Source organism: Ranitomeya variabilis, chromosome 1, assembly GCF_051348905.1.
Source record: "Ranitomeya variabilis isolate aRanVar5 chromosome 1, aRanVar5.hap1, whole genome shotgun sequence".
Classification (NCBI taxonomy): domain Eukaryota; kingdom Metazoa; phylum Chordata; class Amphibia; order Anura; family Dendrobatidae; genus Ranitomeya; species Ranitomeya variabilis.
This window is the reverse complement of record NC_135232.1, coordinates 1,079,380,752-1,079,398,125: the sequence shown is the minus strand read 5'-3', so window position 1 is coordinate 1,079,398,125 and position 17,374 is coordinate 1,079,380,752. Positions and strand designations below refer to the sequence as shown.

At 44.8% G+C, this 17,374-nt stretch overlaps 1 protein-coding gene across 2 annotated transcripts in view; it reads left to right on the top strand.

Moving 5' to 3' along the window:
• STIM2 (stromal interaction molecule 2) overlaps positions 1-17,374 on the top strand; it is a 115,399-nt gene that overhangs the window by 30,349 nt on the left and 67,676 nt on the right. For both annotated transcript variants that reach the window (XM_077279936.1, XM_077279937.1), the window contains exon 2: positions 14,989-15,119. In XM_077279936.1, coding sequence (XP_077136051.1) covers positions 14,989-15,119 — 131 coding nt within the window. The remainder of the gene's footprint in view (positions 1-14,988; positions 15,120-17,374) is intronic.

Here is a 17,374-nt window from a genome sequence, read left to right as displayed (position 1 = left end):
TCCATGGTGGGGAGAATCGACATGGCTTTCTGTGAATATATTCATGTGTGGCGAAGCTGGTAGAAGTTACGGTAAAGGTCTAGCTACACGGGCGGGGTGCTCTGGATTTTACATCTAGACTTGCAGTTAGAAAATCTGCTTTGTCTTAAAGTAGCAGAAAAATTAGTGAGATTAAAAAAGGAAAAACGCAGCTGAAATTGACCTAGAACCTCAACATGGCGAGGCAGGCCTCATTCAGACGTCCATGAGCCATGTACGTGGTTTCCACAAAGCACACGAATCCAGGACCACTCTATGGGACTGTTCACATGTCCACATTTTTTTTTTACCCCAAGACATAGTAGTCCACAAAAAGTCCATTTTTGATCTGAGTCACGGATCGAAATTGCTCTCATATCTCTATGGGTCTGTGAAAATCACGGACAGCAGACCACAGCGTTATCATTAATGGTTTATATATAAGTTCATGTAAATCAGTCCGAGAACTGACCAGTAATGTGCAAACTTGCCGAGTCTCCCCCCCGATCAGAGTGTGACAGCCCCATATATTTCTGTGTGACCGCCATGTTGGGGTTGGGAGACACGTCAATCTCGGACCGATTTGCACGGATGTTTGAATGAGCCTTAACGTTGTAATCAATAGGAGAAACTATATTTGTTCTCATCAGTGACTGATTAAACACGGTTGGTAAAAACAGAGACGCTGATGAGAATTGTGAGAGGAAGAGGGCTTGCGTGAGGAAGAGGGCTTGCGCGAGGTGAGGTCTTATGCTGTGGCTATTTACTGCGGATTTTACCCCCTTTTGCTTAAAGGGAACCTGTCACCCCCCCAGTCGTTTCAAACTAAAAGAGCCGCCTTGTGTAGCAGTAATGCTGCATTCTGACAAGGTGGCTCTTTTAGTTCTGGGTGCTGTAACTAGAGAAATAATCAGTTTTATAATTTGTCAGAAATACCTGGTCCTCAGACAAGTAGGCCGGCGTTTCCCCCCTGCTTTAGACGCCACACAGCCGTCACTCACATCTTCTTGGCGCCGGGCACCTCCTCCTCCTCGCCGCTGTTTTCAAAAGTAGCCGGCGCCTGCGCTCTTTTCCCCTGCCTGGTGCAGGCGCAGTGAGCGCTGCCCGTCTTTCCTCATATGCAGCCCAGCTGACTGCGCCTGCGCGGCCGCCCTGCCTGTGAATCCCAGCCCCGCAATGTGAATAAATCATAAGTCACTGCGGGGCTGGGATTCACAGGCAGGGCGGCCGCGCAGGCGCAGTCAGCTGGACTGCATATGAGGACAGACGGCCAGCGCTCACTGCGCCTGCACCAGGCAGGAAAGAAGAGCGCAGGTGCCGGCTACTTTTGAAAACAGCGGCAAGGAGGAGGCGGCTCCAAGAAGATGTGAGTGACGGCTGTGTGGCGTCTGAAGCAGGGGGGAAATGCCGGCCTTCTTGACTGAGGACCCGGTATTTCGGACAAATTATAAAACGGATTATTTCTCTAGTTACAGCACCCAGAACTAAAAGAGCCACCTTGTCAGAATGCAGCATTACTGCTGCACAAGGCGGCTCTTTTAGTTAAAAACGCCTGGGGGGGGGGGGGGGGGGGTGACAGGTTCCCTTTAAGGCAAAAAATCTGCGACAAATTAAGTAGCACTTACAGATTTCTTGTTTTGACAATTTGTACATGTGAATGTTGTGTAAAATTACACTAACTAACAAGCTAAACAAAAGTAAATATTGAGTAATTCTTTAGGAGTGCAGAGCAGGTCTCTATGAAGGGGCCGTGCGATGGCGGCTCGTTATTATCCCCAGTTTCCTTCCAGATGATCAATATTGCAATTTGCTGAGATCTGATAGAAGCCCCGCGCTCCTCGCTGGTGTCGATGAATGCGCGCTCGTTATACTGTGTCACTCTGACAAATCCCTTTGGTTTCTTGTGACAAATAATCCTGAGAACTCGCCCCGAGAAACAGTTTCAAAGAATCTTGGCAGCCCCCGATAAGATAATGAGCGTTTGTACTCCATGTTTTCTAGTGTACCTAGCGGCTAATGGGCTGGGAAAGCGAACACCTGGAAACCTGTGGAAAGTGTGGAAATGTTCTATACATCAGTCTAAAGGTCGTCCGAGACAAATATCTTGTATAACACCGGTGGCGTCATCTATGGTGTGCACTATTGGGGCGATGTGCACCCTTGGTGTACAAGCTCCTGCCGCATCTCACAGGTTTCCATTTCTTGACCTTCTGTAGTCCATGATGGAGCTTCGTGCAGGCTCCCGGGTTTTAGAAGTATGAGCCATGTGTTGAAAACCCCTCAGTGACCGTCAGGGTTGATCATTGGCAGATTAGAAAAGCAAAGATGTCAATTAGGGATAAAATAAAAAATGAACACATTTTGTTTTGGGGGTTCTTGCCCCTCATCAGTGCAGAGCAGAGTCCTGGTGTGAAGCCCATGAGGTGAGTGAGGGTAAGGTTTCTTCTCCTGATGACCTGTAAGGCGTCTCATAGGCCAAACAATGCTCCCTGGGGGGAATAAGTATGCCACTTACAGAGAATGTCAGCAGCTTTTTACTATGTAACCTGACACCAGCCTGATACAGGGACAGAGATGCTGATTTCCATGATATCACTTAGTTTACTGGATGCGGCACTTGAATAGAATCACAGTTTTCTTTGCTGCAGATCTCTGAACGTTGAGCCCTGTGTAGCCCCGCCACATCTCTGATTAGCAGCATTCTGTTAATATATAGTGTACACAAAAAGCTGCCAATCAGTGCTGGACTAAAAGGCAAAAGGCATCTAGTCCTCTAGTGATAATCTCCTGCTGATAAAACTGGTTTTATCGAAACCGCAAAACACAGCTTAGTAAGCAACACATCCCTGGAATCTGGGTCGCTGCCTCTACATCGTGCTTCTCTCAGATTACAGAGCAAAGCCTGCTGACAGATTCAATTTAACTCTCTCCAACCTGAAAGTGTGTTCTCTCTATTACCACCCATTGGGAGGTATCTACGCCAAGTCTGCGTGACCGGATAACAATCCCAGAAACAGGACTGGGGGGATATTTAGCCAACCCAGATTCTCCTCTAAATTAAAAAGTACCCTGTCTGCAGGTTTCTCGCATCGTGAGTTGAATCTTCCACTTGTGTATTAATTAATGCCATCCTCTGTCAGGGAAGGTGAGCTGAGGTTGCCTCGTCCCTTCGCCCCCATGTGTCTCCATTAACGTTTTGCTGGCTGGCAGTAACAGGAGAAGTTTCTGGATCAGTTGGTTCTTTGTTGCGTGTCCAGGTCCCCGTATATTTCCCAGCATGGAAGTGACTTTGACTGATTTTGTTATTGTAACGTAACAAGATATTTAGTAATAACCTGTAAGGTCCAAGCTCAGTGATTGATTTTTTTACGTTTATCTTGAAGTTCATATCCTGCTGGGTACAGGCCTCGGTGCCGGGTACAGGCTGCTGTACTGCAGCTGTTTGTTACCTGAATCTATTTAATCTATACATTAACATATACATACATACATACATACATACATACATACATACATACATACATACATACATACATACATACATACATATATACATTTTCCACAAATCATTGATCATATTCCCCTCCTTATGTAATCATTGTGGAGAGGGGTGTGGGTGTATGCTGCGGGAGCAGGACGTGAGCCCGCTGATCACAGGGCAGATGCTGACTCTTTTATACAGTGCGTTATGCCTCTCAGGGTATGTGTCCACGTTCAGGTTTGCTTCAGGCTTTGGTCAGGATTTTACCTGCATAAAATGCACCTGAGGTCACTGGCAGGTCACCTGCGGTGTTCCTGCGTGTTTTGCTCATTGTAGCAACATGCTGCGTTCTGAAAAAACGCACCGCATGTGCGTTTTCGCGGGAAAAATGCATGCGTTTTTTACTGCACAGTGGAGACGGGATTTCATTAAATCCCCTCCACTATGCTGTAACATCTGGACGCTGCGTTTTTGACGCTGTGGCTCAGCGCTGCGTCAAAAACGCAGCGTTTCCTGAACGTGGACACATACCCTAACAGCAGAGACCGGAGCTAGCTCCAGACACTGCTTTTTAACCACGTGATTGCTGCTCTCAGTCTCTGACACCGACAATTAAAGAGTAATCATGATGTTATCAGACTTACACGGCTGCTTACCTTCACTTGTACTCCTACAATATTAGAGGGTTCTGTTTCGTTCTCCTCCTGACCTGATCTTTCATTCATCCGCAAAATTCTCAATTCATTGGTAAAATTTCTTCAGTGAACACAGACTTTCCCATTACTGAGATAGGAGATGGCAGTTGGTGCTTATAAAGTTCTATGGAGAATGGAGGGGAAGAGGAGGGAGAAGTAAGAGGCTCACTATAGCCAAACATGGGCTATACACTTTGGCGCTTTCCTTACCTTAACTATCTATCTATTTTTTTTTTTTTTCATAAATTTTCTCATTGGCATTCTTACATGAGGACTTGTATTATTGTTTTGCAGGAAGAGTTGCAGCTTTGAATTTTACTATATAATGTACTGAAAAAGAGGGGGAAAAAAGAGTTCCAAGTGCTTTGAAATAGGTTTTTTTTCTGTTTTGGTTTAAAAAAAAAAAAAAAATTCCAATTTGAGACCCATATCTTTATCTTTTGGTCCATGGAGCTGGATAAAGGCTTGTCTTTTTGTGTGCTGGGCTGACTTCTTTGATAACTGAAAAGTGGTAATCTAATTTTTTTATATATTGACTTTTTAGGTTGCAATGATACAAAATGTTTTTATTTTTTAAACATTTTTTTTTTCTTGGTTTGAACAATCATTCTGTGCTTATCAAGTATCTTTAAGTGGTTAAACTAGAACGATCTGATAAATTTTTTTGGTAGAGCATTGAACAGCAAGGTGGATTGTTGCTGAGGGGAAAAAAAAAAATCTTTAAATCTTCAGCTTAGGCTACGTTCACATTTGCGTTGTGCGCCGCAGCGTCGGCGCCGCAACGCACAACGCAAACAAAAACACAGCAAAACGCATGCACAACGCTGCGTTTTGCGCCGCATGCGTCCTTTTTTTGATTGATTTTGGACGCAGCAAAAATGCAACTTGCTGCGTCCAATGCGCCCGGACGCGGGCGCCGCAGGGACGCATGCGGCGCAAATCGCAAGTGCAACGCATGTCTATGCGCCCCCATGTTAAATATAGGGGCGCATGACGCATGCGGCGCCCGACGCGGCGCCGACCGCAAATGTGAACGTAGCCTTAGCGAGTGTGAGCGAGCTGGGTGTGACCTGAGCGTAAGTGTGAACGGCGGTAAGTGTGACTTGTGATTCAGTGACTTTGGATTCAGGAAGTTTCCAAGGGAGGAATTGCTGAATTGCTGTCTGTTTTTTATTAATACTTTGTATTTATTTTTATTTATAGTTTGTGTGGTGCAATCCCCATTAGGAAATGTGCTCCACCATTGTTAATGCCATCCAGTGCACATCTTGCCACATGTATGCAGTCCTTGACCAGCTGGTCGAGGGTGCATACTGCTGTGCGAGATGTGAGCACGTTGAGCATTTGGAAGCCCAGATTCTGGATCTAAATGTGCAGCTGGCAACACTGAGATCCATAGACAATATGGAGAGGAGTCTTCTGCTCACTGAGCAGACGCTCAATGGGATAGATGAGGGGGAAGATGGTAGGATGGAGCTGCAGGACAGTGAATTAGCTAGCTGGGTGACATTCAGAAAGCGGGGTAGAGGGAAGAATGCCAGGGAGGCTAGTCCTGATCTGGCACACCCTACCAAGTTTGCTAAGTTGGCAGATGAGGGGGGTGCCAGTACAGGGGTAGCACTGCTGCAGCCAGGCATGTCCTCTGAAAGCCGGAGGAGTGACTGCTCCAGTAAGGAGGGAAATAGGAGAGCAGGGCAGGCCAGACAGGTGCTGGTAGTGGGGGATTCAATTATTAGGGGAACAGATAGGGCAATCTGTCACAAAGACAGGGATCGTCGGACGGTGTGCTGCCTACCTGGTGCTTGAGTCCGACATATCGCTGATCAGGTGGACAGATTACTGGGAGGGGCTGGTGAGGACCCAGCGGTCATGGTGCACATTGGCACAAATGACAAAGTTAGAGGTAGGTGGAAGGTCCTTAAAGATGATTTCAGGGAATTAGGCTGCAAGCTGAAAGCAAGGACCTCCAACGTGGTATTTTCCGAAATACTGCCTGTACCACGTGCCACGCCAGAAAGGCAACGGGAGATTAGGGAGGTTAATAAGTGGCTCAAGAATTGGTGTAGGAAGGAGGGGTTTGGGTTCCTGCAGAACTGGGCCAACTTGTCAGTTGGCTACAGGCTCTACGCTAGGGACGGGCTGCACCTCAATGGGGAAGGTGCAGCTGTGCTGGGGGAGAAAATGGCTAGAAGGTTGGAGGAGTGTTTAAACTAGGGATTGGGGGGGAGGGTATTCAATATATAGGAGGGGATGATAGTGCAGATAGAGACCTGGGCACAAATAAGGAAGTTGGGGGTGGCGGAGGCATGGGGGGTGGGGTTAGAACAGTTAATAATTTAAGAAAGAATAGAGGTACAGAGAGGAACATCAAGTGCATGTATACTAATGCCAGAAGCCTCGCCAACAAAATGGACGAATTAGAACTAATGTTGGAGCATAATTATGACACGGTGGGGATATCTGAAACATGGCTGGATGAGAGCCATGACTGGGCTGTTAACTTGCAGGGTTATAGCTTGTTCAGAAATGACCGAACAGGTAAGCGAGGGGGAGGGGTGTGTCTATATGTAAAATCTTCCTTAAAACCCATCCAACGTGATAATATAGGTGAATCTAATGAAAATGTAGAGTCCCTGTGGGTGGAGATAAGGGGAGGGGGAAAAATAATAAATTACTTATAGGGGTTTGTTATAAATCTCCCAAAATAATGGAAGCAATGGAGAATATCCTCGTAAAGCAAATAGATGAAGCTGCAACTCAAGGAAAAGTCATTATTATGGGGGACTTCAACTACCCTGAAATAGATTGGGGAACAGAAACCTGCAGTTCCAGCAAAGGTAATCGGTTTTTGACAACTATGAGAGACAATTACCTTTCACAACTGGTTCAGGACCCAACAAGGAGGGGGGCACTGCTAGACCTAATATTAACCAACAGGCCAGACCGCATATCAAATATAAGGGTTGGGGGTCACTTGGGGAATAGTGATCATAAAATAATAAGTTTTCATGTAACCTTTAATAAGATGTGTAGTAGAGGGGTGACAAGGACACTAAACTTCAGGAGGGCAAATTTCCAACGGATGAGAGATGATCTTGGTGCAATTAACTGGGACGATATCCTGAGACATAAAAATACACAAAGAAAATGGGAAACGTTTAATAGCATCTTGGATAGGACCTGTGCACAGTATATACCGTATGGGAATAAACATACTAGAAATAGGAGGAAACCAATATGGCTAAATGGAGCTGTAAGGGGCGCAATAAGTGACAAAAAGAAAGCATTTAGAGAATTAAAGGAAGTAGGTAGTGATGAGGCATTAAATAAATACAGAAAATTAAATAAATTCTGTAAAAAGCAAATCAAGGCAGCAAAAATTGAGACAGAGAGACTCATTGCCAGAGAGAGTAAAAATAATCCCAAAATATTCTTTAACTATATAAATAGTAAGAAACTAAAAAATGAAAGTGTTGGCCCCCTTAAAAATAGTCTGGGTGAAATGGTGGATGAGGATGAGGAAATAGACAATATGCTAAATGACTTTTTTTCATCAGTATTTACACAGGAAAATCCCATGGCAGACAATATGATCAGCGATAACAAAAATTCCCCATTAAATGTCACCTGCTTAACCCAGCAGGAAGTACAGCGGCGTCTAAAAATCACTAAAATTGACAAATCTCCGGGCCCGGATAGGATACACCCCCGAGTACTGCAGGAATTAAGTACAGTCATTGATAGACCATTATTTTTAATCTTTAAAGACTCCATAATAACAGGGTCTGTATCACAGGACTGGCGTATAGCAAATGTGGTGCCAATATTCATAAAGGGGACAAAAACTGAACTCGGTAATTATAGGCCAGTAAGCTTAACCTCTACTGTGGGTAAAATCCTGGAGGGCATTCTAAGGGATGCTATACTGGAGTATCTGAAGAGGAATAACCTCATGACCCAGTATCAGCACGGGTTAACTAGGGACCGTTCATGTCAGACTAATTTGATCAGCTTCTATGAAGAGGTAAGTTCCAGACTGGACCAAGGGAACCCAGTAGATGTAGTGTATATGGACTTTTCAAAAAGCTTTTGATACGGTGCCACACAAAAGGTTGATACATAAAATGAGAATAATGGGGATAGGGGAAAATATGTGTAAGTGGGTTGAGAGCTGGCTCAGGGATAGGAAACAAAGGGTGATTTATTAATGGAGCACACTCGGACTGGGTCGCGGTTAGCAGTGGGGTACCACAGGGGTCAGTATTGGGCCCTCTTATTTTTAACATATTTATTAATGACCTTTTAAGGGGCATTCAAAGTAGAATTTCAATATTTGCAGATGACACTAAACTCTGCAGGGTAATCAATATAGGGGAGGACAATTTTATATTACAGGATGATTTATGTAAACTAGGAGCTTGGGCTGATGAATGGCAAATGAGCTTTAATGGGGTTAAATGTAAGGTCATGCACTTGGGTAGAAGTAATAAGATGTATAACTATGTGCTTAATTCTAAAACTCTGGGCAAAACAGTCAATGAAAAAGACCTGGGTGTATGGGTGGATGACACTCATATTCAGTGGCCAGTGTCAGGCAGCTGCTACAAAGGCAAATAAAATAATGGGATGCATTAAAAGAGGCATAGATGCTCATGGGAAGAACATAATTTTACTTCTATACAAGTCACTAGTGCGACCACACTTAGAATACTGTGCACAGTTCTGGTCTCCGGTGTATAAGAAAGACATAGCTGAACTGGAGCGGGTGCAGAGAAGAGCGACCAAGGTTATTAGAGGACTGGGGGGTCTGCAATACCAAGATAGGTTATTACACTTGGGGCTGTTTATTTTGGAAAAACGAAGACTAAGGGGTGATCTTATTTTAATGTATAAATATGAGGGGACAGTACAAAGACCTTTCTGATGATCTTTTTAATCATAGACCTGAGACAGGGACAAGGGGGCATCCTCTACGTCTGGAGGAAAGAAGGTTTAAGCATAATAACAGACACGGGTTCTTTACTGTAAGAGCAGTGAGACTATGGAACTCTCTGCCGTATGATGTTGTAATGAGTGATTCATTGCTTACATTTAAGAGGGGACTGGATACCTTTCTTGAAACATATAATGTTACAGGGTATATACACTACATTCCTTGTTAGGGTGTTGATCCAGGGAACTAGTCTGATTGCCGTATGTGGAGTCGGGAAGGAATTTTTTCCCCATGGTGGAGCTTACTCTTTGCCACATGGGTTTTTTTTTGGCCTTCCTCTGGATCAACATGTTAGGGCATGTTAGGTTAGGCTATGGGTTGAACTAGATGGACTTAAAGTCTTCCTTCAACCTTAATAACTATGTAACTATATACTCGAGTCACGGTCTGTGGCAGGGTCGGCGGGTGAGGGGGAGAGGGCGCTGAGGCATACTTACCTAGTCCCGGCGATCCTGTCACTCCCCCTGCCCGTCCCACGGTCTCCGGGTGCAGCAGCCTCTTCCCCTGAGCGGTCACGTGGGACCGCTGATTAGAGAAATGAATAGGCTGCTCCACCTCCCATAGGGGCGGAGCCGCCTATTCATTTCTCTAATGAAGCGGTGCCGGTGACCGCTGACAGAGGAAGAGGCTGCGGCACCGAACACAGGCAGGGGGAAGGAGCGGGACGCCGGGAGCAGGTAAGTATGTCATATTCACCTGTCCTCGTTCCACACGCCGGGCGCTGTCTCCATCTTCCCGGCGTCTCTCTCTCCTCACTGACTGCAGGCAGAGGGCGCGATGACGCATACAGTGTGCGCGCCGCCCTCTGCCTGATCAGTCAGTGCAGGGAGACGCCGGGAAGATGGCGCCGAGAAGCTGCAAGCAAGACAGGTGAGTATGTGTTTTATTATTTTTATTGCAGCAGCAGCAGCACAGCTATGGGGCAATAATGGACGGTGCAGAGCACTATATGGCAGAGCTATGGGGCAGTAATGGTGCAGAGCACTGTATGGCACAGCTATGGGGCAGTAATGGTGCAGAGCACTATATGGCACAGCTATGGGGCAGTAATGGTGCAGAGCACTATATGGCACAGCTATGGGGCAGTAATTGTGCAGAGCACTATATGGCACAGCTATGGGGCAGTAATGGTGCAGAGCACTGTATGGCACAGCTATGGGGCAATAATGGTGCAGAGCACTATATGGCACAGCTATGGGGCAGTAATGGTGCAGAGCACTGTATGGCACAGCTATGGGGCAATAATGGTGCAGAGCACTATATGGCACAGCTATGGGGCAGTAATGGTGCAGAGCACTGTATGGCACAGCTATGGGGCAATAATGGTGCAGAGCACTATATGGCACAGCTATGGGGCAATAATGGTGCAGAGCACTATATGGCACAGCTATGGGGCAGTAATGGTGCAGAGCACTGTATGGCACAGCTATGGGGCAATAATGGTGCAGAGCACTATATGGCACAGCTATGGGGCAGTAATGGTGCAGAGCACTGTATGGCACAGCTATGGGGCAATAATGGTGCAGAGCACTATATGGCACAGCTATGGGGCAATAATGGTGCAGAGCACTATATGGCACAGCTATGGGGCCATAATGAACAGTATGGAGCATCTATTTTTATTTTTGAAATTCACCGGTAGCTGTTGCATTTTCCACCCTAGGCTTATACTCGAGTCAATAAGTTTTCCCAGTTTTTTGTGGCAAAATTAGGGGGGTCGGCTTATACTCGGGTCGGCTTATACTCGAGTATATACGGTATCTATGTAATTTCTTGTTGCTGCATGTACAGCCTGATGCCGGCTGTGTAACACATCAGCGCTGCTTCATACATTCCTTATTTTCTTATAATGAAAATGTTCGTTGTAGGTTAAGAGGATAAGTGGAATGATCCTGCTGGCTAGTCATCATAGGAGACTGTGATTTCCCACTATATATACTAGTTTTCCTTTCTACTGTAATGTTGATGCAATATACTGCAGTATATAGTATTAGCACACACTATATATACTAGTTTGTTATATACTAATATACCAGTAGATACTGGTATAGTAGATCAAATTATTACAGGCTCAAATGTTAAAAATATGAAAACAAATTTAAAAAAATATATAATTTAAAAAAAAAATCTTTTCCATTTTCTCATCCAAAAATAGTTGTTTTTTTTTTTAAATAGATCATATTGTACTTTTATAGATAAATAAGATAATCTATCAAAATATTAAAGAATTTAACTTAAGGTAAATTCCGTAATAAGAGGAAAAATCAAAGAAAATTGTACTTTTTCAATTGCCTCACCTTACAACTACCCCCCCAACAAAAAACAACAACCCCAAAATGTAACAAAAATAGCTTTCCACACAAAAAAACAAGCTTGTCCTACAGCAAAAGGAGAACTACACTGCTCAAAAAAATAAAGGGAACACTTTAACAGAATATAACTCTAAGTAAATCAAACTTCTGTGAAATCAAACTGTCCACTTAAGAAGCAACATTGTTTGACAATCAATTTCACATGCTGTTGTGCAAATGGAATAGACAACAGATGGAAATTATTGGCAATTATCAAGACACCCTCAATAAAGGAGTGGTTCTGCAGGTGGGGACCACAGACCACATCTCAGTACCAATGCTTTCTGGCTGATGTTTTGGTCACTTTTGAATGTTCGTTGTGCTTTCACACTCGTGGTAGCATGAGACGGACTCTGCAACCCAAACAAGTGGCTCAGGTACTGCAGCTCATCCAGGATGGCACATCAATGCGAGCTGTAGCAAGAAGGTTTGCTGTATCTGTCAGCGTAGTGTCCAGAGGCTGGAGGCGCTACCAGGAGACAGACCAGTACACCAGGAGATGTGGAGGGGGCCATAGGAGGGCAACAACCCAGCAGCAGGACTGCTACCTCAGCCTTTGTGCAAGGAGGAACAGGAAGAGCACTGTCAGAGTCCTGCAAAATGACCTCCAGCAGGCCACAAATGTGCATGTGTCTGCACAAACTGTTAGAAACGGACTCCATGAGGATGGTCTGAGTGCCCGACGTCCACAGATGGGGGTTGTGCTCACAGCCCAACACCATGCAGGACGCTTGGCATTTGCCACAGAACACCAGGATTGGCAAATTCGCCACTGGCGCCCTGTGCTCTTCACAGATGAAAGCAGGTTCACACTGAGCACATGTGACAGACGTGACAGAGTCTGAAGACGCCATGGAGAGCGATCTGCTGCCTGCAACATCTTTCAGCATGACCGGATTGGCAGTGGGTCAGTAATGGTGTGGGATGGCATTTCTTTGGAGGGCCGCACAGCCCTCCATGTGCTCGCCAGAGGTAGCTTGACAGCCATTAGGTACCGAGATGAGATCCTCAGACCCCTTGTGAAACCATATGCTGGTACGGTTGGCCCTGGATTCCTCCTAATGCAGGACAAGACCTCATGTGGCTGGAGTGTGTCAGCAGTTTCTGCAAGATGAAGGCATTGAAGCTATGGACTGGCCCACCCCTTCCCCAGACCTGAATCCAATCGAGCACATCTGGGACATCATGTCTTGCACCAGCCACCAATGTCACGCTGCACCACAGACTGTCCAGGAGTTGGCGGATGCTTTAGTCCAGGTCTGGGAGGAGATCCCTCAGGAGACCATCCGTTGCCTCATCAGGAGCATGCCTAGGCGTTGTACAGTAGGGAGGTCATACAGGCACGTGGAGGCTACACACACTACTGTGCTTTAGTGATGAGCGAGTGTACTTGTTGCTCGGGTTTTCCCAAGCACACTCGGGTGGTCTCAAGAGTCTTTGTAACTGCTCTGAGATTTCGTTTTTGTTGACGCAGCTGCATGATTTACAGCTGCTAGCCAGCCTGAGTACATGTGGGGGTTGCCTGGTTGCTAGGGAATCCCCACATGTATTCACGCTGTCTATCAGCCATAAATCATGCAGCTGAGGCAATGAAAACTAAATCTCCGAGGAGTTACAAATAAGCAAGTATACTCGCTCATCACTATTGAGCATCATTTCCTTGCCTTGAGGCATTTCCACTGAAGTTGGATCAGCCTGTAACTTCATTTTCCACTTTGATTTTGAGCATCATTCCAACTCCAGACTTCCGTGGGATATTAGTTGTGATTTACGTTGATCATTTTTAGGTTTAAGGCTATGTGCACACGTCAGGATTTCTTGCAGAAATTTCCTGAAGAAAACCGGACATTATCTGCAAGAAATCCGCATGCGTTCTTACCGCGTTTTTTTGCGAGTTTTTTGCTCGTTTTTTTCCGGAGCTTTCCCAATGCATTATATAGGGGGGAAAAAACCCTCAAAATTAATGAACATGCTGCGTTTTTTACCGCGATGCGTTCTTTCGCTGAAAAAAACGCATCATGTGCACAAAAATTGCGGAATGCGTTCTAAATGATAGGATGCATGTGTATGCGTTTTTCATGCGTTTTTATAGCGAAAAAACGTGGAAAAAACCCAACTTGTGCACACAGCCTTATTGTTCTCAACACAATCCACTATGTAATGATTAAAGATTTACAACTGTAATATTTCATTCAGTGATATGTAGGATGTGGGATTTTAGTGTTCCCTTTTTTTTTTTGAGCAGTGTATGTCAGGGACTATATTTATGGCTGCCAGAGGGGAAGGAGATTAACTGGGAGCTTACTGGAGACTACATTTACATGTTGAATGTATGAAAGGGGTTCTTGAAATTTTAGGTAGCAAAGCAAGAAATGGGCAGTTTGACACTACCTGGCAGCCACAACATTATCACAAATTAGCATTGGTTTCAAGGAAGGTGCAGAATAGGAAAAAAATGTGAATGGTTTATTTTTGGGTAGAAATAACATACAGAAGTTTTATAGCCTTTATGTGAACCTGAGTTATGGAAAAGACTCTTAAAGGCCCTCATATATATTAGATGGCTGTTGGTCTTTCCCATACACAGGAGCTCTTGTGTGACTGAGCTCTCTTGTGTTCTCTATTATGATCAGTGGTCCGGCTGCCCCATACACCTTAGTATGTTGGCTGAACCTGTAGTTATTGGCGGGTGTGACTGTCATTAGTCTTAGTCTGTGTATAGGGGACTTAAAGAGGTTTCTCACTACTTGGACATCCCCTTCTCAATCCCTATGTTTCCCCTTGCAGAGCACTAACACTTCTACTCGCTACTGGTGCTGGCGCTGTTCCAGCTGTGTCGGCACTGGCTGTCCCAGGGATTGTGTTACATAATGTCATGTGATCCCTGCAGCCAATCAGCTCTGGCTTTACTATCCGCGACTTGAAACAGTTCTCCTGCATCCTCCCCATCCCGTGAATGTATGTGATGTGTTTGAAGGCAGGGCGAGTGAAGCCAGAACTGATTAGCTGCAGGGATCCCATTACATAATGTAACGCAAACCCCGGGAGAGCCAGTGCCAACTCCGCGGAACAGCGCCGACACCGAAGTTTGAGTATAAGCGCTTTTATACAAGCGGGAAATATAGGGATTGAGAAGGTGTTGTGGACAACCCCTTCCTTTCTGCTGCTATCTACTGAGGACCTCACGGAGCCACCAATGAACATCATGAAGAACAGATGTAATGGAGTATCCAGGCTAGCTCAAGTGCCGGCAGATTAGGGCAATACTACTTAATGTTTTGATTTATGGGGTCAGACCTCTGGGACCCTGAGGAATAATGTGCCCATGCCAGTTCTTTGTAATAATTGAAGTGTGAAGCGTTGTTTTTTTATTTTTCAATCTGATTACTGCTTAGGAGCAAGAGAATTACTACAGTCTTCATATTTCCGTTTTTTTTTTCCCCCACACAGATCCATTGATTTCCCTGAGTCCACCCTGTCTTACAGAAGAGGACCGCTCTAGCTTAGAGGCCATCAGGACAATTCATAAACAAATGGACGATGATAACGACGGCGGCATAGAAGTTGAGGAAAGTGATGAGGTGAGCGTCGGTGTTTTCACTGCCCGGCTACTTGACTGGATTTAACTCTTATCATTCAGGAACTTGGCTCTTTAATTTGTGACGTAGGAACACGTCTCCGGTTGCATTCACTTCGTGTTTGCTGGTCAGTTGGCCACAATCCAATTTTAATGGTGTCTGGCTGTTGGCTGGAAATGGGAGATGTCAGACAGCTTGTCCGGTGGAGTGTGATGCTGGGCTGATTCACACATTATATGCAATAGGAAAATATAGATGGTGACCCGTAGTTTAATGGGTTGTCTGCCTTATAAAGCTCCTCTTCTCACACCTTAGTAAAATAATGCTGATTCAATGCAGATGAAGGATCGTGGTATAGACCCTGCTGGAGGACTTGGCATGTCCATGTTACAACAGCAAGTCCATTCATTTAAATGGAGAACTGTGTAATACTTCATTTCTCCAGTGGGGGCACTGCAGAATAATAACAGTTATTTCTGGGTTCTGCAGCCGATCACAACTGATTGCTGAGGATTCCAGCACCTGGAAAACCTAGAAACTTCTAACAAAAGCAGTTACCCAAAAAGTAACCCCTGTTAGTTTATTTAATATCATCCTCCAACAGGAAATTGGAGGTTAGGTGGAGTTATTTGGAACCCCCTCCTAATATATGGGTCATGATATACGTTTTCATAGAAGTGGTCAATAGAACTGACTGAATGTGAAGTGTCCCTGTAAGTATTTGTTTTTGCCCCTTTTCTGAGTTCCGTTTTTCTTCTCTCCCCTAAAATATTAGAATTTTTCCACTGTTGTATGATATTATGTGGCTCTAGTCTATTACACAAGCGCTTCTAAAGGGCAATCCCCTCAATGTATAGCAAGCGGGCGAGCGATCGGGGGCTCCCTGACTCGTGGGGGCTTCCAGAAGGTGTTGGTGTCAGCAGCTCTGCAGGCAGCGACAGGTGAAATGAGAATTCTTTTCAGATTACTGCCGTGTGGGTCGCCAAGTCTACAATATGTTTGTGCTTAAGCCTCGCAAATGAGCTTATGGGTCTAAATCCTCTGGTCATGGAGTTTAATATTGAAGGTGCATGAACGATTTCTTAATATGGGAGACTAACTTCCATCCCCGGTGCCGAAATAGAAAAATAGTGACCTTGAGCGTCCTCTATATCGACAGTACAGAGCATAAATTGTACCAATGCGCAGTGTATCGTGTCATTAATCCCGATGATAAACTTTCCCATGAAGAATTCTATTTAGTTTGGCAACTTGACGGAATATCTGTCGGATCAGTGCAGGCGCACAAAAGGATGTGTGGCTAATGGGCTCGCGTCTGTGTATGTATATAATATATTATTGTTTAGACATATACAAAAAATGTATTTTTGGGACTATGTTTATATACCTTTATTTATTTTTGGAGAAATATGGCTGCCAGAGGGGGAAGAAACCTAGCTGGAAATTTTCTTAAGACGACATTTACATCTTGAATGTATGAAAGAGGTTCCAGAAGCTGTAGGTGGAAATCCAAGAGACGACCACATGACCCTACCCAGTAGACGTCACAACATCAGATTAGCAGTGGTCCTGAGGAAAATGTAGAAAAAAATATATATAAAATTTATAGTAAAGCTTGCAGCATCCAGATGTTACAGCATAGTGGGTGGGATTTCAAGAAATCCCAAGCCCAATATGCGTCAAGAGACGCCCGTGGCTCACCTGCGGAGACGGACATGTAGCGCGACTCTCCAGACTGCAGCATGCCAATTTCACCCGTACAATGTATTGGACGCTGTGAATCCACACGGTTCAGTGATCACATTCAGATTCACTGGTATTCCATAGGCAGCAGTGCTTTGGACGCAGCGAACATGCACAGTGTCTAAACTGCCGCCAGTTCCGGCTTGTTGGCACATACCCTAAAAAACAACAAAAGATGAAACTGATTGTCAGGTTTTAACCTTATTTTCTAATATCCTATTAGGGCATAGATTACGTCTATATTAATAAGCCATAGTAGGGACCTGGTGCATTTTAGTTTTAGTTTCTTTGTCATGGAGATGCTGTGCATTAAGGCATTCCATACATAGTCAGTAGATTTAATTTGACACCGAGTAATACCTTACTTCTCCTATAGCAGTGCTGCAGGTGATTTGAACTCTTCATATCAGGTTCCTCGTTGAGATAACTGCCCAACTCTCAACGAGTATCATTGATCTTATTCTTAATAATGCCTAAAACTCATTGGGTGTCCGTTGCTTCTACATGTTTGTTGG